General features: G+C 47.3%; 1 protein-coding gene and 2 long non-coding RNA genes across 8 annotated transcripts in view; 2 read left to right on the forward strand and 1 right to left on the reverse strand.

Annotated features, from left to right (window-relative positions):
• Positions 1 to 2360: 2360 nt before the first annotated feature.
• LOC127927682 (uncharacterized) lies at positions 2361 to 4300 on the reverse strand. 4 transcript variants are annotated; one of them, XR_008128457.1, is made up of 4 exons: positions 4225 to 4300; positions 3731 to 3920; positions 3503 to 3654; positions 2361 to 3464 (listed from the first exon to the last, which is right to left on the reverse strand). It is a non-coding gene; the product is annotated as an uncharacterized LOC127927682 (long non-coding RNA). The 4 variants fall into 4 exon arrangements; XR_008128454.1 differs by having other exon boundaries at positions 3503 to 3692; XR_008128455.1 differs by having other exon boundaries at positions 2361 to 3350; positions 3389 to 3692.
• Positions 4301 to 4345: 45 nt separating this feature from the next.
• On the forward strand, positions 4346 to 7690 carry LOC127927681 (uncharacterized). Of its 3 annotated transcripts, none has more exons than XR_008128452.1 (3): positions 4346 to 6439; positions 6514 to 6772; positions 6921 to 7690. It is a non-coding gene; the product is annotated as an uncharacterized LOC127927681 (long non-coding RNA). The 3 variants fall into 3 exon arrangements; XR_008128451.1 differs by having other exon boundaries at positions 6810 to 7689; XR_008128453.1 differs by having other exon boundaries at positions 6514 to 6735; positions 6921 to 7689.
• Positions 7691 to 15764: 8074 nt separating this feature from the next.
• The window catches only part of LOC118376832 (uncharacterized), a 51581-nt gene continuing 40831 nt past the window's right edge, over positions 15765 to 26514 (forward strand). Inside the window, exons 1-3 of the mRNA XM_052514304.1 lie at positions 15765 to 15772; positions 17134 to 17651; positions 20422 to 20926. Coding sequence (XP_052370264.1) covers positions 15765 to 15772; positions 17134 to 17651; positions 20422 to 20926 — 1031 coding nt within the window. The remainder of the gene's footprint in view (positions 15773 to 17133; positions 17652 to 20421; positions 20927 to 26514) is intronic.

Raw genomic sequence — 26514 nt, forward strand, 5'->3', positions numbered from 1 at the left:
GGATAGTAGTGGGGGAGGGGCTCTCATCACATCCAGATGTGGAATGTGTTTCTCCTCTCATGTCCATTGTGGTTTCTGACTTTACAGCCTGTCCTGCTGAGGAGGCTGTAGTTTACAGCCTGTCCTGCTGAGGAGACTGTAGTTTACAGCCTGTCCTGCTGAGGAGGCTGTAGTTTACAGCCTGTCCTGCTGAGGAGGCTGTAGTTTACAGCCTGTCCCACTGAGGAGGCTGTAGTTTACAGCCTGTCCTGCTGAGGAGGCTGTAGTTTACAGCCTGTCCCACTGAGGAGGCTGTAGTTTACAGCCTGTCCTGCTGAGGAGGCTGTAGTTTACAGCCTGTCCCACTGAGGAGGCTGTAGTTTACAGCCTGTCCTGCTGAGGAGGCTGTAGTTTACAGCCTGTCCCACTGAGGAGGCTGTAGTTTACAGCCTGTCCTGCTGAGGAGGCTGTAGTTTACAGCCTGTCCTGCTGAGGAGGCTGTAGTTACAGCCTGTCCTGCTGAGGAGGCTACAGCCTGTCCTTCTGAGGAGGCTGTAGTTTACAGCCTGTCCCACTGAGGAGGCTGTAGTTTACAGCCTGTCCTGCTGAGGAGGCTGTAGTTTACAGCCTGTCCCGCTGAGGAGGCTATAGTTTACAGCCTGTCCTGCTGAGGAGGCTGTAGTTTACAGCCTGTCCTGCTGAGGAGGCTGTAGTTTACAGCCTGTCCTGCTGAGGAGGCTGTAGTTTACAGCCTGTCCTGCTGAGGAGGCTGTAGTTTACAGCCTGTCCTTCTGAGGAGGCTGTAGTTTACAGCCTGTCCTGCTGAGGAGGCTGTAGTTTACAGCCTGTCCTGCTGAGGAGGCTGTAGTTTACAGCCTGTCCTGCTGAGGAGGCTGTAGTTTACAGCCTGTCCTTCTGAGGAGGCTATAGTTTACAGCCTGTCCTTCTGAGGAGGCTGTAGTTTACAGCCTGTCCTGCTGAGGAGGCTGTAGTTTACAGCCTGTCCTTCTGAGGAGGCTGTAGTTTACAGCCTGTCCTGCTGAGGAGGCTGTAGTTTACAGCCTGTCCTGCTGAGGAGACTGTAGTTTACAGCCTGTCCTGCTGAGGAGGCTGTAGTTTACAGCCTGTCCTTCTGAGGAGGCTGTAGTTTACAGCCTGTCCTGCTGAGGAGGCTGTAGTTTACAGCCTGTCCTGCTGAGGAGGCTGTAGTTTACAGCCTGTCCTGCTGAGGAGGCTGTAGTTTACAGCCTGTCCTGCTGAGGAGACTGTAGTTTACAGCCTGTCCTGCTGAGGAGACTGTAGTTTACAGCCTGTCCTGCTGAGGAGACTGTAGTTTACAGCCTGTCCTTCTGAGGAGGCTGTAGTTTACAGCCTGTCCTGCTGAGGAGGCTGTAGTTTACAGCCTGTCCTGCTGAGGAGGCTGTAGTTTACAGCCTGTCCTTCTGAGGAGGCTGTAGTTTACAGCCTGTCCTGCTGAGGAGGCTGTAGTTTACAACCTGTCCTGCTGAGGAGACTGTAGTTTACAGCCTGTCCTGCTGAGGAGGCTGTAGTTTACAGCCTGTCCTGCTGAGGAGACTGTAGTTTACAGCCTGTCCTGCTGAGGAGGCTATAGTTTACAGCCTGTCCTTCTGAGGAGGCTGTAGTTTACAGCCTGTCCTGCTGAGGAGGCTGTAGTTTACAGCCTGTCCTGCTGAGGAGGCTGTAGTTTACAGCCTGTCCTGCTGAGGAGACTGTAGTTTACAGCCTGTCCTTCTGAGGAGGCTGTAGTTTACAGCCTGTCCTTCTGAGGAGGCTGTAGTTTACAACCTATTCCCTTCATAGTGTGCTACTCTGGTCAACTATACTGTAAAGGACTCTGGTCAACAGTAGGGCACTATACTGTATAGGACTGGTCAACAGTAGGGCACTATACTGTATAGGACTGGTCAACAGTAGGGCACTATACTGTATAGGACTCTGGTCAACAGTAGGGCACTATACTGTATAGGACTCTAGTCAACAGTAGGGCACTATACTGTATAGGACTGGTCAACAGTAGGGCACTATACTGTATAGGACTGGTCAACAGTAGGACACTATACTGTATAGGACTCTGGTCAACAGTAGGGCACTATACTGTAGAGGACTCTGGTCAACACTAGGACACTATACTGTATAGGACTCTGGTCAACAGTAGGGCACTATACTGTATAGGACTCTGGTCAACAGTAGGGCACTATACTGTAGAGGACTCTGGTCAACAGTAGGGCACTATACTGTATAGGAATCTGGTCAACAGTAGGGCACTATACTGTAGAGGACTCTGGTCAACAGTAGGGCACTATACTGTATAGGACTGGTCAACAGTAGGGCACTATACTGTAAAGGACTCTGGTCAACAGTAGGGCACTATACTGTAAAGGACTGGTCAACAGTAGGGCACTATACTGTAATTATAGAGGGAATAGGTCTCCAGCTCTGCTCTGCTTACTCCAAGAACAGTGTACAACTACTGTACCTACAGGACTACAGTATGTCTGACTGATCCTACTGTACTACCAACCCCTGTTATACAGAGTGAGGTGTGTACAATTGATAGTTGAAGTTAGTTTGCTATGGGCCAGACCCAGTTGATAGTTAGTTTGCTATGGGACAGACCCAGTTGATAGTTAGTTTGCTATGGGACAGACCCAGTTGATAGTTAGTTTGCTATGGGACAGACCCAGTTGATAGTTAGTTTGCTATGGGCCAGACCCAGTTGATAGTTGATAGTTAGTTTGCTATGGGCCAGACCCAGTTGATAGTTAGTTTGCTATGGGCCAGACCCAGTTGATAGTTAGTTTGCTATGGGCCAGACCCAGTTGATAGTTAGTTTGCTATGGGCCAGTTTTCTCCCTTCGGTGTGGATCAGAGAGGGAGTGAGGAGGCTGCGTCCCAATTGGCACCCTATTCCTTATAAAGTGCACGTCAGAAGTAGTGCACTATAAAGGGAAAAGTGCTATTTGGTACGCAGACAGGAGATGGTCTCAGATGGGGAGATGGGGACAGGGTGGAGTGTTGTGGTTTCCTGTTTTAGGGAGATTCCGGAACAGATGGGGAGTGTTTTACAATCTGTCTGTACAGACTCCCAGAAATGCCCAGGAGCAGGCAGCCCCATACCCGTCCTTCTGCCCCACACGCGTGCTTCTGCCCCACTACAGACCTGTACTGTCTCTCCTGTGGGTCTGCCCCACTACAGACCTGTACTGTCTCTCCTGTGTTTCTGCCCCACTACAGACCTGTACTGTCTCTCCTGTGTGTCTGCCCCACTACAGACCTGTACTGTCTCTCCTGTGTGTCTGCCCCACTACAGACCTGTACTGTCTCTCCTGTGTGTCTGCCCCACTACAGACCTGTACTGTCTCTCATGTGTGTCTGCCCCACTACAGACCTGTACTGTCTCTCCTGTGTGTCTGCCCCACTACAGACCTGTACTGTCTCTCCTGTGTGTCTGCCCCACTACAGACCTGTACTGTCTCTCATGTGTGTCTGCCCCACTACAGACCTGTACTGTCTCTCCTGTGTGTCTGCCCCACTACAGACCTGTACTGTCTCTCCTGTGTGTCTGCCCCACTACAGACCTGTACTGTCTCTCCTGTGTGTCTGCCCCACTACAGACCTGTACTGTCTCTCCTGTGTGTCTGCCCCACTACAGACCTGTACTGTCTCTCCTGTGTGTCTGCCCCACTACAGACCTGTACTGTCTCTCATGTGTGTCTGCCCCACTACAGACCTGTACTGTCTCTCCTGTGTGTCTGCCCCACTACAGACCTGTACTGTCTCTCCTGTGTGTCTGCCCCACTACAGACCTGTACTGTCTCTCCTGTGTGTCTGCCCCACTACAGACCTGTACTGTCTCTCCTGTGTGTCTGCCCCACTACAGACCTGTACTGTCTCTCCTGTGTGTCTGCCCCACTACAGACCTGTAGGCCACAAATAGACCATGTCCTTCTGCCCCACTACAGATCTGTAGGCCACAAATAGACCATGTCCTTCTGCCCCACTACAGACCTGTAGGCCACAAATAGACCATGTCCTTCTGCCCCACTACAGACCTGTAGGCCACAAATAGACCATGTCCTTCTGCCCCACTACAGACCTGTAGGCCACAAATAGACCATGTCCTTCTGCCCCACTACAGACCTGTAGGCCACAAATAGACCATGTCCTTCTGCCCCACTACAGACCTGTAGGCCACAGACCATGTCCTTCTGCCCCACTACAGACCTGTACTGTCTCTCCTGTGTGTCTGCCCCACTACAGACCTGTACTGTCTCTCCTGTGTGTCTGCCCCACTACAGACCTGTTAGGCCACAAATAGACCATGTCCTTCTGCCCCACTACAGACCTGTAGGCCACAAATAGACCATGTCCTTCTGCCCCACTACAGACCTGTAGGCCACAAATAGACCATGTCCTTCTGCCCCACTACAGACCTGTAGGCCACAAATAGACCATGTCCTTCTGCCCCACTACAGACCTGTAGGCCACAAATAGACCATGTCCTTCTGCCCCACTACAGACCTGTAGGCCACAAATAGACCATGCAGCTTTATTTTACACATAGCAAAGATTGCAACTATTTGAACAACATGGAGAACAGAAGCTGTAGACCATGTTGATCCACACTCAAGTATAATTTGTTTGCGCTTTTATTGAAAATGAAACACAGAAATATCTCATTTATTCAATAAGTAGGAAATCCAGAATCCTCCAACAAGGACTTCTGGAAAATAAAAAACATGTTGGGAAACCCTAGTTTCAGATGTATTGTTAATACCAGGCTATGTTCTGTACTGTTTCAGATGTATTGTTAATACCAGGCTATGTTCTGTACTGTTTCAGATGTATTGTTAATACCAGGCTATGTTCTGTACTGTTTCAGATGTATTGTTAATACCAGGCTATGTTCTGTACTGTTTCAGATGTATTGTTAATACCAGGCTATGTTCTGTACTGTTTAAGATGTATTGTTAATACCAGGCTATGTTCTGTACTGTTTCAGATGTATTGTTAATACCAGGCTATGTTCTGTACTGTTTCAGATGTATTGTTAATACCAGGCTAAGAACTGTCTGGGTGACACTGCTTCTCCAACACGCTTCTCCTTCCTTCCACTGTGCATTATTCAATCAACACAATTTATTATAGAGACAAAATAATGCTTAGAAACATGATTTCTCATAGCAACAAAACAATGCTTAGAAACATGATTTCTCATAGCAACAGAACAATGCTTAGAAACATGATTTCTCATAGCAACAAAACAGTGCTTAGAATCATGATTTCTCATTGCAACAAAACAATACTTAGAAACATGATTTCTCATAGCAACAAAACAATGCTTAGAAACATGATTTCTCATAGCAACAAAACAATGCTTAGAAACATGATTTCTCATAGCAACAAAATAATGCTTAGAAACATGATTTCTCATAGCAACAAAACAATGCTTAGAAACATTATTTCTCATAGCAACAGAACAATGCTTAGAAACATGATTTCTCATAGCAACAGAACAATGCTTAGAAACATGATTTCTCATAGCAACAAAATAATGCTTAGAAACATACTGGTACTTGACTCCCCTCTGCCTGTCTCTCTGTCCCTGTATGTACCCCCCCATTCCCTGTGCTTGAGCTAAAGCATGCGTACTACTACTAATAATGCTGTCAGGTGTCTTACTAAAGGGATCTATAACGTATCTACAGCATACAGTTGAAGTCGGAAGTTTACATACACTTAGGTTGGAGTCATTAACTCGTTTTTCAACCACTCCACAAATTTCCTGATAACAAACTATAGTTTTGCCAAGTTGTTTAGGACATCTACTTTGTGCATGGCAAAAGTCATTTTTCCAACAATTGTTTACAGACAGATTATTTCACTTATCACAATTCCAGTGGGTCAGAAGTTCACATACACTAAGTTGACTGTGCCTTTAAATCAGCTTAGAAAATTCCAGAAAATGATGTCATGGCTTTAGAAGCTTCTGATAGGCTAATTGACATCATTTGAGTCAATTGAAGATATATCTGTGGATGTTTCAAGGTCCACCTTCAAACTCAGTGCTTCTTTGCTTGACACCATGGGGAAATCAAAAGAGATCAGCTAAGACCTCCACATGTCTGGTTCATCATCAACAGGTTATGGGCAGAAACCCCATTGTGTGCATACTAACAGGTTATGAGCAGAAACCCCATTGTGTGCATACTAACAGGTTATGAGCAGAAACCCCATTGTGTGCATACTAACAGGTTATGAGCAGAAACCCCATTGTGTGCATACTAACAGGTTATGAGCAGAAACCCCATTGTGTGCATACTAACAGGTTATGAGCAGAAACCCCATTGTGTGCATACTAACAGGTTATGAGCAGAAACCCCATTGTGTGCATACTAACAGGTTATGAGCAGAAACCCCATTGTGTGCATACTAACAGGTTATGAGCAGAAACCCCATTGTGTGCATACTAACAGGTTATGAGCAGAAACCCCATTGTGTGCAAACTAACAGGTTATGAGCAGAAACCCCATTGTGTGCATACTAACAGGTTATGAGCAGAAACCCCATTGTGTGCATACTAACAGGTTATGAGCAGAAACCCCATTGTGTGCATACTAACAGGTTATGAGCAGAAACCCCATTGTGTGCATACTAACAGGTTATGAGCAGAAACCCCATTGTGTGCATACCAACAGGTTATGAGCAGAAACCCCATTGTGTGCATACTAACAGGTTATGAGCAGAAACCCCATTGTGTGCATACTAACAGGTCATGAGCAGAAACCCCATTGTGTGCATACTAACAGGTTATGAGCAGAAACCCCATTGTGTGCATACTAACAGGTTATGAGCAGAAACCCCATTGTGTGCATACTAACAGGTCATGAGCAGAAACCCCATTGTGTGCATACTAACAGGTTATGAGCAGAAACCCCATTGTGTGCATACTAACAGGTTATGAGCAGAAACCCCATTGTGTGCATACTAACAGGTTATGAGCAGAAACCCCATTGTGTGCATACTAACAGGTTATGAGCAGAAACCCCATTGTGTGCATACTAACAGGTTATGAGCAGATGATGATTACCTGTGGAATGCCAAAAAGCCAAACCTTGAACCCTAATGAACATATGGAGGTTTGATTCACTGTAGTTATTGTCAAGTTGGTTGTCAAGTTGGTTGTTGATCATTGCTAGACAACCATTTAAGTCTTGCCATAGATTTCCAAGCTGATTTAAGTAAAAGGTTTAACTAGGCCACTCAGGAACCTTCAATGTCGTCTTGGTAAGCAACTCTTGTAGATTTGGCCTTGTGTTTTAGGTTATTGTCCTGCTGAAAGGTGAATTCATCTCCCAGTGTCTGTTGGAAGCAGACTGAACCAGATTTTCCTCTAGGATTTTGCCTGTGTTTATGGCAAGCATACCCATAACATGATGCAGCCACCACCATAAAGAGTGGTACTCAGTGATGTGTTGGATTTTCCCCAAACGTACCGCTTTTTATTCAGAACAAAACGTTTGTTTCTTTACCAATTTGTTTGCAGTATTACTTTAGTGCCTCATTGCAAACAGGAAGCATGTTTTGAAATGTGTTCTATTCTCTACACGCTTCCTATTATTCACTCTGTCAGTTAGTATTGTGGAGTTACTACAATTGTTGATCCATCCTCAGTTTTCTCCTATCACAATCATTGAACTCTGTAACTGTTTTAAAGTCACCATTGGCCTCATGGTGAAATCCCTGAGTGGTTTCCTTCCTCTCTGGCAACTGAGTTAGAAAGCACGCCTGTGTTTTTGTAGTGACTGGGTGTTTTGATAGAATGAATAACTTCACCAACGTCTGCTTTAAAAAAATACATATAAAATCAAATCAAATGTATTTATATAGCCCTTCGTACATCAGCTGATATCTCAAAGTGCTGTACAGAAACTCAGCCTAAAACCCCAAACAGCAAGCAATGCAGGTGTAGAAGCACGGTGGCTAGAAAGGCCAAAACCTAGGAAGAAACCTAGAGAGGAACCAGGCTATGTGGGGTGGCCAGTCCTCTTCTGGCTGTGCCGGGTGGAGATTATAACAGAACATGGCCAAGATGTTCAAATGTTCATAAATGACCAGCATGGTCGAATAATAATAAGGCAGAACAGTTGAAACTGGAGCAGCAGCACGGTCAGGTGGACTGGGGACAGCAAGGAGTCATCATGTCAGGTAGTCCTGAGGCATGGTCCTAGGGCTCAGGTCCTCCGAGAGAGAGAAAGAGAGAAGGAGAGAATTAGAGACACTTAGATTCACACAGGACACCGAATAGGACAGGAAAAGTACTCCAGATATAACAAACTGACCCTAGCCCCCCGACACATAAACTACTGCAGCATAAATACTGCCCCTTCTTTGCGAGTCATTGGGAAACCTCCCTGGTCTTTGTGGTTAAATCTGTGAAATTCACTGTTCTACTGAGGGACCTTACAGATAATTGTATGTGTGGAGTACAGAGATGAGGTAGTCATTCAACCATCATGTTAAACACTATTATTACTTGTTAAAAGCACATTTTTACTCCTGAACTTATTTAGCTAACTGTAGACTTGCATAATTAAAGGGATTGAATACTTATTGACTCAAAAATACATTTCAGCTTTTCTTTTGTAATTAATTTGTAAAAAAAAAAAACATTCTAAAACATGAATCTACTTTGACATTATGGAGTATTGTGTGTGTAGATCAGTGGCCATTTTAAATGTTTTTAAATTCAGGCTTTAACACAACAACATGTGAAAGATGTCAAAGGGAATACTTCCTGAAAGTGTATGATGGTATGACACGCTGCATGCCTTGTTCTTCCACCACACCTTGCTTACAATGACAACACCGCTTCTATTTTTGTCTGAATACAGAAGAGCTTGATAGTGAGAGGACATTTTCTTTTTTTGCTGAGTTTACAATGCTAAGGTTCCATTGTGATGTCACACCTGTCAGAGGTTTGCGACTGGGGGATCTACTTTTTTGTCTCTGGGTAATAAGATGGAGGATGTCTGGTCGTAGATCTGCTATCGACGGGACTCTTGGAACTGCAATATTTTCTGCTTTTCTGAAACATGGATTCCGGACTAGATACCCCACATCGCTATCCACCTCTATGGATTCTCCATTTCCCGAGTTGACAGAACATTGTATTTGGGGAAATCGAGAGTTGGAGGGGTATGCCTCTTCATCAACAGTGTGCTGACCATTGTTCACTCGTCTTGGAATACCAGATGGTCAAATGCCAACCCTTCTAACCTCCCGAGAGAGTTTTCATCTGTTATCGTGACTGCTGTATATATTCCACCTCGGGACAAGAAAAACAACAAGCTGGCGCTTAACAAACTGTAAACAAACAAACTGTACAAGGCTGTAAACAAGCAGGAAAGCATTAGTGCTGAGCGATTTAACCGACATTTTCTGTAATCATTAAGTGCTTTGAAAGGTTGGTTATGACACATCAACTTCATCATCCCCGATAGGTATTCATCTTATCTAAGTGGGTGAAGGCAGTGTGGAGAGCAATAGGCTATGTGAGAATGCTGTTCATTGATGAGAGCTCGGGGGTTCAACACCATAGTCCCCTCCAAGCTCGTCACCAAGCTTGACCCTGGGACTGAACACCTCCCTCTGCAACTAGATCCTAGACTTCCTGATGGGCTGACCACAAGGGCAGCGAACATCACCTCCTCCACACTGACCCTCAACACAGGGGCCCCACAGGGGTGTGTGCTTAGTCCCCTCCTGTACTCCCTGCTCACCCACAACTCCGTGGCCACGCATGACTCCAACACCATCAAATTTACTGACGACACGACGGTGGTAGGCCTGACCACTGGTGACGATGGGACAGCCTACAGGGAGGTTCGGTGACCTGTCAGTAAGACCAAGGAGCTGATCGTAGACGATGGGACAGCCTACAGGGAGGTTCGGTGACCTGTCAGTAAGACCAAGGAGCTGATCGTAGACGATGGGACAGCCTACAGGGAGGTTCGGTGACCTGTCAGTAAGACCAAGGAGCTGATCGTGGACTACAGGAAAGGAAGGCGAGTACGACAGGGCTGCATTGGAGCTGGTCGAGAGCTTCAAGTTCCTTGGTGTCGAAATCACTAAGGACTTAAAATGGTCCACACACACGCAAACAGTCGTGAAAAAGGTGCACCGGCACCTCTTCCCCCCCTCAGGTGGAAATGTCTCTTCATGCTGACTCTATACACACGCTAATATACCATCTTAATTTACGCTGCTGCTACTCCGTTTATCTATCCTGATGCCTAGTCACCTTACCCCTATACTTATCTAACCCTGCCACTACATTATCCATTGGAAATATGGCACTGACTCTGGAACTGACCCTGTACATCTATGGTTTACTTTCTCATGTTCTTTTTTCTCGTCTGTTTTTGTTCTACTTGACTTTTTTTGTGTGTATTTTATTGATTGTCGGGAAAGAGTTAGCAAGAAAGGCATTTCATTGTACTTGTGCACGTAACAAACTTGAAACATGAGAAGTCTATTTTTAGGGAGGTTATGTGTCGGAGGTGTATTTCTGGTGGGGTAATTCTCTTTACCAGTCATAATCCTGGGTCCTGGCTGTCAGCCAGTCATATTAGAGCAGATGATACTTTCCCATGAGTCATTCTGTCACTGAGTTTAACTGTATCACACCAGTGTATTAGGTATACCACCCCGTTAACACAAAAATGGTTCGTGTACAGACAGTGAGTCACGTGACTTGCTACATGAAACAGGCAGACAGCCATCCAGGTTCGATTGAACGTTAGAATGGGGCAAAACAAGTGACCTAAGCGAATTTGAGCGTGGTATGATCGTCGGTGCCAGGCGTGCCTGTTCCAGTATCTCAGAAATATCCGACGAAAGAAAATCATTCCAGTCAGCGGCAGTCCTGTGGGCGATGAGAGGTCAAAAGAGAATGGCAAGAATTTTGCAAGCTAACATGTGGGCTACAAACAGGCAAATAACGGCATCTCAGAACGCACAACTCGTACAGATGGACTATTGCAGCAGGTGACCACCCCGGGTTCCACTCTTATCATCTAAAAACAAGAAGAATTGGCTCCAGGGGGGTTCACCAACAATTGAGCAGTGGATAAACCTTGCCTGGTCCAACGAATCCCGCCTCCTGTTGCTGATGAAGGATTTGGCATAAACAGCATGAGTCCATGGCCCCATCCCGCCTGGTGTCAATGGTGACGGTGGTGTAATGGTTTGCGGAATGTTTTCCTGGCACACGTTAGATTTCTTTGAACAATGAAGAATCCGGGCCATTCTGGAGACGGAGGGGTCCAACCTTGTACTAGATAGGTGTACCTAATAATAAACTGGGTACATGTAGCTGGTTTTTGCATCGGCAGGTCGGAACAGCAGCGTTGGGCTCAAGGAGGAAAGTGTGTGTCTTTTTGTTAACAACAGCTGGTGAACGATCTCTAATATTAAGGAAGTCTTGAGGTTCTGTTCTCCTGAGTTAGAATACCTCATGATAAGCTGTAGACCATACTATTTACCAAGAGCGTTTTCATCTATATTCTTCATAGGTGTCTATTTACCACCACAAACCGATGCTGGCACTAAGACCGCTCTCAACAAGCTGTTTTGGGCCGTAAGCAAAGAAGAATATGCTCATCCAGAGGTGGCGCTCCTAGTGGCCGGGGACTTTAACACAGGGAAACAACTCAACGCACACAAAGCTCTTCCTCGACCTCCATTTGGCAAATCTATACCAATACTCTATCCTCCTGATTCCTGCTTATATGCAAAAACTCAAACAGGAAGTACCAGTGACGCGCTCAATACGAAACTGGTCCGATGAAGCAGAAGCAAAGTACAGGACTGTTTCTCTAGCGCAGACTGGAATATATTCCGGGATTCATCCGATGGCACTGAGGAGTACACCACCTCAGTCATCTGCTTCATCAATGAGTGCATCGACGACGTCGTCCCTACAGTGACCATACGTACATATCCCAACCAGAAGCCATGGATTACAGGCAGCATCCGCACTGAGCTAAAGGCGAGAGCTGCAGCTTTCAAGGAGTGGGAGACTAATCCGGACGCTTATAAGAAGACCCGTATGCTCTCAGATGAATTATTAAGACTGAATGCTAAATGCCAGCTATGCTCACTCAAGCAACACTGAACAATGCATGAGAGCACCAGCTGTTCCGGACGACTGTCATCACGCTCTCTGTAGTCGACACGAGTAAGACTTTAAACAGGTCAACGTTCACAAGGCTGCGGGGCCAGACAGATTACCAGGACGTTTACTGCGAGCATGCGCTGACCAACTGGCAAGTGTCTTCACTGACATTTTCAACCTCTTCTTGACCCAGTCTGTAATACCTACATGTTTCAAGCAGACCACCATAGTCCCTGTACACATGTTGTTACCTCGTACCCCTGCACCTTGACTCTGGTACCCTGTGTATATAGCCATGTTATTACCTCGTACCCCTGCACCTTGACTCTGGTACCCTGTGTCTATAGCCATGTTATTGCCTGGTACCCCTGCACCTTGACTCTGGTACCCTGTGTCTATAGCCATGTTATTGCCTGGTACCCCTGCACATTGACTCAGTACTGGTACCCTGTGTATATAGCCATGTTATTACCTCGTACCCCTGCACATTGACTCTGTTACCCTGTGTATATAGCCATGTTATTACCTCGTACCCCTGCACCTTGACTCTGTTACCCTGTGTATATAGCCATGTTATTACCTCGTACACTTGCACATTGACTCAGTACTGGTACCCTGTGTATATAGCCATGTTATCAGCTCGTACCCCTGCACATTGACTCAGTACTGGTACCCCGTGTATATAGCCATGTTGTTACCACGTACCCCTGCACATTGACTCTGGTACCCTGTGTATATAGCCATCTTATCACCTCGTACCCCTGCACATTGACTCAGTACTGGTACCCTGTGTATATACTGTGTATAGAGCCATGTTATCATTATCAGTACTGGTACTCTGTGTATAGAGCCATGTACTCAGTACTAGTACTAGTGTATAGAGCCCTGCATGTTATCATTGACTCAGTACTGGTACTCTGTGTGTAGAGCCATGTTATCATTGACTCAGTACTGGTACTCTGTGTATAGAGCCATGTTATCATTGACTCAGTACTGGTATTCTGTGTATATAGCCATGTTATCATTGACTCAGTACTGGTACTCTGTGTATAGAACTATGTTATCATTGACTCAGTACTGGTACTCTGTGTATAGAGCCATGTTATCATTGACTCAGTACTGGTACTCTGTGTATAGAGCCATGTTATCATTGACTCAGTACTGGTACTCTGTGTATACTGGTACTCTGTGTATAGATGTTATCATTGACTCAGTACTGGTACTCTGTGTATAGAGCCATGTTATCATTGACTCAGCTACTTGTACTCTGTGTATAGAGCCATGTTATCATTGACTCAGTACTGGTACTCTGTATAGAGCCATGTTATCATTGACTCAGTACTGGTACTCTGTGTATAGAGCCATGTTATCATTGACTCAGTACTAGTACTCTGTGTATAGAGCCATGTTATCATTGACTCAGTACTGGTACTCTGTGTATATAACCTAGTTATCATTGACTCAGTACTGGTACTCTGTGTATAGAGCCATGTTATCGTTGACTCAGTACTGGTACTCTATGTATAGAGCCATGTTATCTTTGACTCAGTACTGGTACTCTGTGTATATAACCATGTTATCATTGACTCAGTACTGGTACTCTGTGTATAGAGCCATGTTATCATTGACTCAGTACTGGTACTCTGTGTATAGAGCCATGTTATCATTGACTCAGTACTGGTACTCTGTGTATAGAGCCATGTTATCATTGACTCAGTACTGGTACTCTGTGTATAGAGCCATGTTATCATTGACTCAGTACTGGTACTCTGTGTATAGAGCCATGTTATCATTGACTCAGTACTGGTACTCTGTGTATAGAGCCATGTTATCATTGACTCAGTACTAGTACTCTGTGTATAGAGCCATGTTATCATTGACTCAGTACTTGTACTCTGTGTATAGAGCCATGTTATCATTGACTCAGTACTGGTACTCTGTGTATAGAGCCATGTTATCATTGACTCAGTACTGGTACTCTGTGTATAGAGCCATGTTATCATTGACTCAGTACTGGTACTCTGTGTATAGATGTTATCGTTGACTCAGTACTGGTACTCTGTGTATAGAGCCATGTTATCATTGACTCAGTACTGGTACTCTGTGTATATAACCATGTTATCATTGACTCAGTACTGGTACTCTGTGTATAGAGCCAAGTTATCGTTACTCATTGTGTATTTATTATTACATGCTTTACTTTTCTATTATTTCTCTATTTGCTTTCTCTCTACTGTTTTGGGAAGGGCCCGTGCGTAAGCATTTCACTGCTAGTCCACACCTAGCATCTAATTTAAGTGAGTTCAGATCTACCTGCCAATTACTATAACACTAGCTAATAGCAGTTGGTCTGGTTTCAACAGCAGCATATCTACACAATGAATGTAAGAATTTCCCATGAGTCATTCAGTACCTGACACAGTTCAAGGCTACTATATGTTTTAGAGCTACTGCCTGTTTTAGAGCTACTGCCTGTTTTAGAGCTACTGCCTGTTTTAGAGCTACTGCCTGTTTTAGAGCTACTGCCCGTTTTAGAGCTACTGCCCTTTTAGAGCTACTGCCTGTTTTAGAGCTACTGCCCATTTTTAGAGCTACTGCCTGTTTTAGAGCTACTGCCTGTTTTAGAGCTACTACCCATTTTAGAGCTACTGTCCCTTTTTAAAGCTACTGACCCTTTTTAAAGCTACTGCCTGTTTTAGAGCTACTGCCCGTTTTAGAGCTACTGCCCGTTTTAGAGCTACTGCCCGTTTTAGAGCTACTGCCTGTTTTAGAGCTACTGCCCATTTTTAGAACTACTGCCTGTTTTAGAGCTACTGCCTGTTTTAGAGCTACTGCCCTTTTTAGAGCTACTGCCTGTTTTAGAGCTACTGCCTGTTTTAGAGCTACTACCCATTTTAGAGCTACTGTCCCTTTTTAAAGCTACTGACCCTTTTTAAAGCTACTGCCTGTTTTAGAGCTACTGCCCGTTTTAGAGCTACTGCCCGTTTTAGAGCTACTGCCTGTTTTAGAGCTACTGCCCGTTTTAGAGCTACTGCCTGTTTTAGAGCTACTGCCTGTTTTAGAGCTACTGCCCGTTTTAGAGCTACTGCCTGGTTTAAAGCTACTGCCCGTTTTAGAGCTACTGCCCGTTTTAGAGCTACTGCCTGGTTTAGAGCTACTGCCCGTTTTAGAGCTACTGCCTGTTTTAGAGCTACTGCCCGTTTTAGAGCTACTGCCCCTTTTAAAGCTACTGCCTGTTTAGAGCTACGACCTGTAGCTGTTTTTTAAAACTCTATATTTCATTAGCAGCAGCCTATATATGAATGGTTAAGTCGTCTCCTGTTTGGGGATGCTTTCAGCAGCACAGCGGCATGTCTATGAATGGCCTGCCAATGGCGGTGACCGTGTTATGCTGTTTTGACATGGCCATTGTATCAAGGCCAGCCAGTAGCCACTCATTGTTAGTGTTTTCCTGGTGGTTGTTTTGCCAGGGTTTAGAAGATGATGTGTCCCAAATGGCACCTTATTCTCTATTTAGTGCCCTTCACTACTTTTGTTTTTACCAGAGCCCTATGTAGGGAATAGGGTGCCATTTGGGATGCACATGATGTCTGGGTGAGGAAAACAGGTCTGATAACAATAACAAGGTGCCAGAATGTATCATGGGAGATCTGAACACACACACACACACACACACACACACACACACACACACACTGGAGCGTGGTCTCGGGGTGTGTGTGTAGTCCCTCCCTGGACGTGAGGCCAGATTAACCTCATTCAGATGAACAATAGGTTAATTCAGCCTCTCCTCGGTCTCACCTGACACCTTTATGTTACCAGCTCGATTGGAGTCTATTGGGGTATTTGTTTGCATAGTTATTGTTTTAAGACCAGATTGCCATTGTTTTAAGACCAGATTGTAGAATAATAGTGAAGACATCAAAACTATGAAATAACACACAAGGAATCATGTAGTAGCCAAAACAGTGTTGAACAAATCTAAATATATTTTATACTTGAGATTCTTCAAAGTAGCCTTGTTGACAACTTTGCAAACTCTAGGAATTCTCTCAACCAGCTTCATGAGGTATTATCAGGTGTGCCTTAATGAGGACCGTCACAGGAAATGAAGACCCAGAGTTACCTCTGCTGCAGAGCCTCAGAAATTGCAACCCAAATTAATGCTTCACAGAGTTCAAGTAACAGACACATCTCAACATCAACTGTTCAGAGGAGACTGCGTGAATCAGGCCTTCATGGTCGAATTGCTGCAAAGAAACCACTAATAAAGGACACCAATAATAAGAAGAGACTTGCTTGGGCCAAGAAACACGAGCAGTGGACATTAGACCAGTGGAAATCTGTGCCTTTTCATCTGATGAGAACAAATTTTAGATTTTTGGTTCCAATTGCCGTGTCTTTGTGAGACGCAGAGTAGGTGAACGGATGGTCCCTGCATGTGTGGTTCCCACCGTGAAGCATGGAGGAGGAGGAGGTGTGATGGGTGCTTTGCATCCCATCAGATGACCTTGTCTCCACAATCACCCGACCTCAACCCAATAGAGATGGTTTGGGATGACCGCAGAGTGAAGGAAAAGCAGCCAACAAGTGCTCAGCATATGTGGGAACTCCTTCAAGACTGTTGGAAAAGCATTCCAGGTGAAGCTGGTTGAGAGAATGCTGAGACTGTGCAAAGCTGTCATCAAGGCAAAGGGTGGCTACTTTAAACAATCTAGAATATATTTGGATTTGTTTAATACTTTCCTGGTTACTACATGTTTCCATATGTGTTAGTTCACAGTTTTGATGTCTTCAATATTATTCTAGTAATAAATCAAGAAAAAAACCTTGAATGAGTAGGTTTGTCCAAACTTTTGACTGGTATTGTATGTTTAGAAATCCCTTCTGCCATCTCTACCTTGCTCATGAATCTATATATGATCCAGTCTGAAGTGATCTTGTCTCTGTTCCAGGTGGTACAAGCTGAACTCCAAGACTGGGAAGAAGGAGAAAGAGCGAGGGGACATTCAGGTGACGGTGCAGTTCACCAAGAACAACCTGACAGCCAGCATGTACGACCTCTCCCTGGGTAAGGACAAGCCCCGGTCCACCTTCGGCAAGATCAAGGACCGCATCAAGGGCAAGAAGAGGAGCAGCAAGGACTCTGATGAAGACTCCGCCTCCACTATTGGGGGCGGCTACGGCCCCGTTTCCCGCATGAGGAACCGGTTGCCGAGCGATGGCGGCGGGGAGGAAGACTACGAGGACGATGAAGGGGGGGAGGGGCGGAGGAGTAAGATGAGGAACTTCTTCTTGCGAGGGAAACTGAGGAAGTCGTCCGATACGAGGTCGAGCACGTCGCTAGGGTCGGAGAGTAGTGAGTCGTCGTCGAGGGGAGGGAGTCTCAGTCCCACCGCTGGGATCTCTGTAGTGGTGTCTGACCTGTCTAACTCGCCTAGCAACAGCAGCAACTTCACAGCAGACAGCCCTGGTGAGAGGAAAACATCATATATATACCTAGTTATAGTGGAATATAATAAGGGTACATGGTCATAAGGCCAGATGGTTCTCCAAGATGTTCAAATGTTTATAGATGACCAGCAGGATCAAATAATCACAGTGGTTGTAGAGGGTGCAACAGGTCAGTAGTACCTCAGGAGTAAATGTCCGTAGGCTTATCATAGCTGAGCATTCGCGAGGTAGAGAGAGAGAGAGACTCAAAAAAGCAGGTCCTGGACAAGGTAGTACGTCCGGTGAACAGGTCAGGGTTCTATAGCCGCAGGCAGAACAGTTGAAACTAGAGCACCAGCACGACCAAGTGGACTGGAGACAGCAAGGAGTCATCAGGCCAGGTAGTGCTGAGGCATGGTCCTCAGGTCCTCCGGGAGGGAGAGAGTTTGTGAGAGACCGCTGTAGAGCTCATCACTCCCCCTAACTGGTAGGGGGCCAGAGGCAATTTCCCGATGCCAACACATCTTTCTTGCTAATTTACACGCTGAGGCTATGTTGTGCTTGGTGACCTCTGACTGTTTTATCCTAACATCGTTGGCGCCAACGTGGATAACAATATTCCTAAACTCTACACTCTGCAGTTTTAGCCAGCACTCTCTTCAGATGAGCTTTAACGTTGGTAGCCCTGCCCCCTGGTAAACAGTGTATAATCGCTGGATGATTCGTTTTAAGTCTAATACTGCGGGTAATGGAGTCGCCAATGACTAGGGTTTTCAATTTGTCAGAGCTAATGGTGGCAGGTTTTGGTGGGAGGTTTCGGCGGCCCAATAACGGGAGAAAGAGAGACCTGAGAAGGCTCAGCCTCCGATTCGTTGCTTAATGGGGAGAACCGGTTGAAAGTTTGTCGCTCTTCCCCACCAGCCTCCACTGAGCGATATATACTCTACCACCATCCCATCCCCCATCTACCACCACACTACCACCATCTACCATCTACCACCCCACTACACCATCCCCCATCTACCACCCCACTACCCCATCTACCACCCCACTTCCCCATCTACCACCCCACTTCCCCATCTACCACCCCATCTACCACCCCACTACCCCCATCTACCACCCCACTTCCCCATCTACCACCCCACTTCCCCATCTACCCCCATCTACCACCCCACTTCCCCATCTACCACCCCATCTACCACCCCACTACCCCCATCTACCACCCCACTTCCCCATCTACCACCCCATCTACCACCCCACTACACCATCCCCCATCTACCACCCCACTACCCCATCTACCACCCCAGTACCCCATCTACCACCCCACTACCCCATCTACCACCCCACTACCCCATCCCCCATCTACCACCCCACTACCCCCATCTACCACCCCAGTACCCTATCTACCACCCCACTACCCCATCTACCACCCCACTACCCCCATCTACCACCCCACTACCCCATCTACCACCCCACTACCCCATCTACCACCCCACTACCCCATCTACCACCCCACTACCCTCCCCCATCTACCACCCCACTACCCTATCACCCCACTACCCCATCTACCACCCCACTACCCCATCTACCACCCCAGTACCCTATCTACCACCATCTACCACCCCACTACCCCCATCTACCACCCCAGTACCCTATCTACCACCCCACTACCCCATCTACCACCCATCTACCACCCCACTACCCCCATCTACCACCCATCTACCACCCCACTACCCCATCTACCACCCCACTACCACCCACTACCCCATCTACCACCCCACTACACCATCTACCACCCCACTACACCATCCCCCATCTATCACCCCACTACCCTATCTACCACCCCATCTACCACGCCACTACCACTCCACTACCCCACCCCCCATCTACCACCCCATCTACCACCCCACTACCCTATCTACCACCCCACTACCCCATCTACCACCCCAATACCCCATCTACCACCCCATCCCCCATCTACCACCCCACTACCCCATCTACCACCCCAATACCCCATCTACCACCCCATCCCCCATCTACCACCCCAATACCCCATCTACCACCCCACACCCCATCTACCACGCCACTACCACCCCACTACCCCCCCCCCCATCTACCACCCCATCTACCACCCCACTACCCTATCTACCACCCCACTACCCCATCTACCACCCCAATACCCCATCTACCACCCCATCCCCCATCTACCACCCCACTACCCCATCTACCACCCCACTACCCCATCTACCACCCCACTACCCCATCTACCACCCCACTACCCCTCCACTACCCCATCTACCACCCCACTACCCCATCTACCACCCCACTACCCCATCTACCACCCCACTACCCCATCATCTACCACCCCACTACCCCATCTACCACCCATCTACCACCCCACTACCCCATCTACCACCCCACTACCCATATCTACCACCCATATACCACCCCACTACCCCATCTACCACCCATCTACCACCCCACTACCCCATCTACCACCCCACTACCCCATCTACCACCCCACTACCCCATCTACCACCCCACTACCCCATCTACCACCCCACTACCACCCCACTACCACCCCATCTACCACTCCACTACCACCCCACTACCCCATCTACCACCCCACTACCCCATCTACCACCCCACTACCACCCCACTTCCACCCCACTACCACTCCACTATCCCATCCCCATCCTCCTACTTTAATTGTTTAATTGCATACATTGTCGCTCTTTGCTGTCTCTTTTCCGGTCATGAAAAGACATGCTATTCAAGCACTAGCATCTCTCTCTCTTTCCCCTCCACAGATCACACGGCAGAGTTGTCTCCCAAGCTGGCCTCCTATACATGTGAGTTCACTGACGAGTCTGGAGAGATCAACATCCCTGTGCCTCAGCCTGTCTGCATCAATGGAAGCCATGTGTACAACACCACCTTGGACCCTTGCCCGGGGAACCCTGTAGTACCCTTAGATCCTCTAGCCCTGGTGAAGAAGAACCTGCCTCTGTCCCAATCCCTCCAGAACCTCAACCAGCGGAGAGAGGAGCTCCCTGTCCTCCTCCCTAAAGGTCCCGCTGCGGATGGCCGGCGCTGGTCCTTTGACAAGGCAGGGAAGGAGGAGAAGGTGGCCATCGCAGCGGCCCTGGAGCAGGCTGGCCAGGGGATGGGCGAGGGGGCCAGGGAGGAGTCGGACAGAGACAGCCGGAGCAGGAACTGTCTGGATGAGTCTGAACAGGCCTCGAACTCTGACTCTGGCCCGGGCGAGAAACACAAAGGATGGTTTGGATCAAAGGACAACCATAACAAACCCAGGTGAGAAAGAATGACCACTACTGGGTGTTAACAGGCTAGAACGCAGGGTGACGTAGACCGCTCAGAAAGATAAGTGACCTCCACTGACTATATTATAGATGACAACTGGTTTGTCTCAAAGATGTCCACCACAACCCAGGATACGTTTGTGTCGTGTTGCTAGAAAACCAAAGGATTTAAATCATATGATGTGTAAGGGATGGCCTTATTAGACTGTTGACAATTAGTTGAAGTGCCAGAGGTTTCTACACAGGGCAGGTTGGAGTCATTGAGTCATGTTGTTGAAGTGCCAGAGGTTTCTACACAGGGCAGGTTGGAGTCATTGAGTCATGTTGAAGTGCCAGAGGTTTCTACACAGGGCAGGTTGGAGTCATTGAGTCATGTTGTTGAAGTGCCAGAGGTTTCTACACAGGGCAGGTTGGAGTCATTGAGTCATGTTGTTGAAGTGCCAGAGGTTTCTACACAGGACAGGTTGGAGTCATTGAGTCATGTTGTTGAAGTGCCAGAGGTTTCTACACAGGGCAGGTTGGAGTCATTGAGTCATGTTGTTGACGTGCCAGAGGTTTCTACACAGGGCAGGTTGGAGTCATTGAGTCATGTTGTTGACGTGCCAGAGGTTTCTACACAGGGCAGGTTGGAGTCATTGAGTCATGTTGTTGAAGTGCCAGAGGTTTCTACACAGGGCAGGTTGGAGTCATTGAGTCATGTTGAAGTGCCAGAGGTTTCTACACAGGGCAGGTTGGAGTCATTGAGTCATGTTGAAGTGCCAGAGGTTTCTACACAGGGCAGGTTGGAGTCATTGAGTCATGTAGTTGAAGTGCCAGAGGTTTCTACACAGGGCAGGTTGGAGTCATTGAGTCATGTTGTTGAAGTGCCAGAGGTTTCTACACAGGGCAGGTTGGAGTCATTGAGTCATGTTGTTGAAGTGCCAGAGGTTTCTACACAGGGCAGGTTGGAGTCATTGAGTCATGTTGAAGTGCCAGAGGTTTCTACACAGGGCAGGTTGGAGTCATTGAGTCATGTTGTTGACGTGCCAGAGGTTTCTACACAGGGCAGGTTGGAGTCATTGAGTCATGTTGAAGTGCCAGAGGTTTCTACACAGGGCAGGTTGGAGTCATTGAGTCATGTTGAAGTGCCAGAGGTTTCTACACAGGGCAGGTTGGAGTCATTGAGTCATGTTGTTGACGTGCCAGAGGTTTCTACACAGGGCAGGTTGGAGTCATTGAGTAATATATAATAATAATAATATATGCTATTTAGCAGACGCTTTATCCAAAGCGACTTACAGTCATGTGTGCATACATTCTACACATGGGTGGTTGGAGTCATGAACCCACTACCCTGGCGTTGCCAGCACCATGCTCTACCAACTGAGCTACAGAAGGACCCCATAGTCATGTTGAAGTGCCAGAGGTTTCTACACAGGGCAGGTTGGAGTCATTGAGTCATGTTGTTGAAGTGCCAGAGGTTTCTACACAGGGCAGGTTGGAGTCATTGAGTCATGTTGTTGAAGTGCCAGAGGTTTCTACACAGGGACAGGTTGGAGTCATTGAGTCATGTTGACGTGCCAGAGGTTTCTACACAGGGCAGGTTGGAGTCATTGAGTCATGTTGTTGAAGTGCCAGAGGTTTCTACACAGGGCAGGTTGGAGTCATTGAGTCATGTTGAAGTGCCAGAGGTTTCTACACAGGGCAGGTTGGAGTCATTGAGTCATGTAGTTGAAGTGCCAGAGGTTTCTACACAGGGCAGGTTGGAGTCATTGAGTCATGTTGAAGTGCCAGAGGTTTCTACACAGGGCAGGTTGGAGTCATTGAGTCATGTTGTTGACGTGCCAGAGGTTTCTACACAGGGCAGGTTGGAGTCATTGAGTCATGTTGTTGAAGTGCCAGAGGTTTCTACACAGGGCAGGTTGGAGTCATTGAGTCATGTTGTTGACGTGCCAGAGGTTTCTACACAGGGCAGGTTGGAGTCATTGAGTCATGTTGTTGACGTGCCAGAGGTTTCTACACAGGGCAGGTTGGAGTCATTGAGTCATGTTGTTGACGTGCCAGAGGTTTCTACACAGGGCAGGTTGGAGTCATTGAGTCATGTTGTTGACGTGCCAGAGGTTTCTACACAGGGCAGGTTGGAGTCATTGAGTCATGTTGTTGAAGTGCCAGAGGTTGCTACACAGGGCAGGTTGGAGTCATTGAGTCATGTTGAAGTGCCAGAGGTTTCTACACAGGGCAGGTTGGAGTCATTGAGTCATGTTGAAGTGCCAGAGGTTTCTACACAGGGCAGGTTGGAGTCATTGAGTCATGTTGTTGACGTGCCAGAGGTTGCTACACAGGGCAGGTTGGAGTCATTGAGTCATGTTGTTGACGTGCCAGAGGTTTGCTACACAGGGCAGGTTGGAGTCATTGAGTCATGTTGTTGACGTGCCAGAGGTTTCTACACAGGGCAGGTTGGAGTCATTGAGTCATGTTGAAGTGCCAGAGGTTTCTACACAGGGCAGGTTGGAGTCATTGAGTCATGTTGTTGACGTGCCAGAGGTTTCTACACAGGGCAGGTTGGAGTCATTGAGTCATGTTGAAGTGCCAGAGGTTTCTACACAGGGCAGGTTGGAGTCATTGAGTCATGTTGTTGAAGTGCCAGAGGTTTCTACACAGGGCAGGTTGGAGTCATTGAGTCATGTTGAAGTGCCAGAGGTTTCTACACAGGGCAGGTTGGAGTCATTGAGTCATGTTGACGTGCCAGAGGTTTCTACACAGGGCAGGTTGGAGTCATTGAGTCATGTTGTTGAAGTGCCAGAGGTTTCTACACAGGGCAGGTTGGAGTCATTGAGTCATGTTGAAGTGCCAGAGGTTTCTACACAGGGCAGGTTGGAGTCATTGAGTCATGTAGTTGAAGTGCCAGAGGTTTCTACACAGGGCAGGTTGGAGTCATTGAGTCATGTTGAAGTGCCAGAGGTTTCTACACAGGGCAGGTTGGAGTCATTGAGTCATGTTGTTGACGTGCCAGAGGTTTCTACACAGGGCAGGTTGGAGTCATTGAGTCATGTTGTTGAAGTGCCAGAGGTTTCTACACAGGGCAGGTTGGAGTCATTGAGTCATGTTGTTGACGTGCCAGAGGTTTCTACACAGGGCAGGTTGGAGTCATTGAGTCATGTTGTTGACGTGCCAGAGGTTTCTACACAGGGCAGGTTGGAGTCATTGAGTCATGTTGTTGAAGTGCCAGAGGTTTCTACACAGGGCAGGTTGGAGTCATTGAGTCATGTTGTTGACGTGCCAGAGGTTTCTACACAGGGCAGGTTGGAGTCATTGAGTCATGTTGTTGACGTGCCAGAGGTTTCTACACAGGGCAGGTTGGAGTCATTGAATGTTGTTGACGTGCCAGAGGTTTCTACACAGGGCAGGTTGGAGTCATTGAGTCATGTTGACGTGCCAGAGGTTTCTACACAGGGCAGGTTGGAGTCATTGAGTCATGTTGTTGAAGTGCCAGAGGTTTCTACACAGGGCAGGTTGGAGTCATTGAGTCATGTTGACGTGCCAGAGGTTTCTACACAGGGCAGGTTGGAGTCATTGAGTCATGTTGTTGAAGTGCCAGAGGTTTCTACACAGGGCAGGTTGGAGTCATTGAGTCATGTTGACGTGCCAGAGGTTTCTACACAGGGCAGGTTGGAGTCATTGAGTCATGTTGAAGTGCCAGAGGTTTCTACACAGGGCAGGTTGGAGTCATTGAGTCATGTTGACGTGCCAGAGGTTTCTACACAGGGCAGGTTGGAGTCATTGAGTCATGTTGACGTGCCAGAGGTTTCTACACAGGGCAGGTTGGAGTCATTGAGTCATGTTGAAGTGCCAGAGGTTTCTACACAGGGCAGGTTGGAGTCATTGAGTCATGTTGTTGACGTGCCAGAGATTTCTACACAGGGCAGGTTGGAGTCATTGAGTCATGTTGACGTGCCAGAGGTTTCTACACAGGGCAGGTTGGAGTCACTGAGTCATGTTGACGTGCCAGAGGTTTCTACACAGGGCAGGTTGGAGTCATTGAGTCATGTTGAAGTGCCAGAGGTTTCTACACAGGGCAGGTTGGAGTCATTGAGTCATGTTGTTGAAGTGCCAGAGGTTTCTACACAGGGCAGGTTGGAGTCATTGAGTCATGTTGTTGACGTGCCAGAGGTTTCTACACAGGGCAGGTTGGAGTCATTGAGTCATGTTGTTGAAGTGCCAGAGGTTTCTACACAGGGCAGGTTGGAGTCATTGAGTCATGTTGAAGTGCCAGAGGTTTCTACACAGGGCAGGTTGGAGTCATTGAGTCATGTTGAAGTGCCAGAGGTTTCTACACAGGGCAGGTTGGAGTCATTGAGTCATGTTGACGTGCCAGAGGTTTCTACACAGGGCAGGTTGGAGTCATTGAGTCATGTTGACGTGCCAGAGGTTTCTACACAGGGCAGGTTGGAGTCATTGAGTCATGTTGTTGACGTGCCAGAGGTTTCTACACAGGGCAGGTTGGAGTCATTGAGTCATGTTGTTGACGTGCCAGAGGTTTCTACACAGGGCAGGTTGGAGTCATTGAGTCATGTTGAAGTGCCAGAGGTTTCTACACAGGGCAGGTTGGAGTCATTGAGTCATGTTGTTGAAGTGCCAGAGGTTTCTACACAGGGCAGGTTGGAGTCATTGAGTCATGTTGTTGACGTGCCAGAGGTTTCTACACAGGGCAGGTTGGAGTCATTGAGTCATGTTGTTGAAGTGCCAGAGGTTTCTACACAGGGCAGGTTGGAGTCATTGAGTCATGTTGTTGAAGTGCCAGAGGTTTCTACACAGGGCAGGTTGGAGTCATTGAGTCATGTTGTTGAAGTGCCAGAGGTTTCTACACAGGGCAGGTTGGAGTCATTGAGTCATGTTGTTGACGTGCCAGAGGTTTCTACACAGGGCAGGTTGGAGTCATTGAGTCATGTTGTTGACGTGCCAGAGGTTTCTACACAGGGCAGGTTGGAGTCATTGAGTCATGTTGTTGAAGTGCCAGAGGTTTCTACACAGGGCAGGTTGGAGTCATTGAGTCATGTTGTTGAAGTGCCAGAGGTTTCTACACAGGGCAGGTTGGAGTCATTGAGTCATGTTGTTGAAGTGCCAGAGGTTTCTACACAGGGCAGGTTGGAGTCATTGAGTCATGTTGAAGTGCCAGAGGTTTCTACACAGGGCAGGTTGGAGTCATTGAGTCATGTTGTTGACGTGCCAGAGGTTTCTACACAGGGCAGGTTGGAGTCATTGAGTCATGTTGTTGAAGTGCCAGAGGTTTCTACACAGGGCAGGTTGGAGTCATTGAGTCATGTTGTTGAAGTGCCAGAGGTTTCTACACAGGGCAGGTTGGAGTCATTGAGTCATGTTGTTGAAGTGCCAGAGGTTTCTACACAGGGCAGGTTGGAGTCATTGAGTCATGTTGAAGTGCCAGAGGTTTCTACACAGGGCAGGTTGGAGTCATTGAGTCATGTTGTTGAAGTGCCAGAGGTTGCTACACAGGGCAGGTTGGAGTCATTGAGTCATGTTGTTGAAGTGCCAGAGGTTTCTACACAGGGCAGGTTGGAGTCATTGAGTCATGTTGTTGAAGTG

Source organism: Oncorhynchus keta, unplaced genomic scaffold (assembly GCF_023373465.1).
Source record: "Oncorhynchus keta strain PuntledgeMale-10-30-2019 unplaced genomic scaffold, Oket_V2 Un_scaffold_17272_pilon_pilon, whole genome shotgun sequence".
NCBI classification, from domain to species: Eukaryota; Metazoa; Chordata; class Actinopteri; order Salmoniformes; family Salmonidae; genus Oncorhynchus; species Oncorhynchus keta.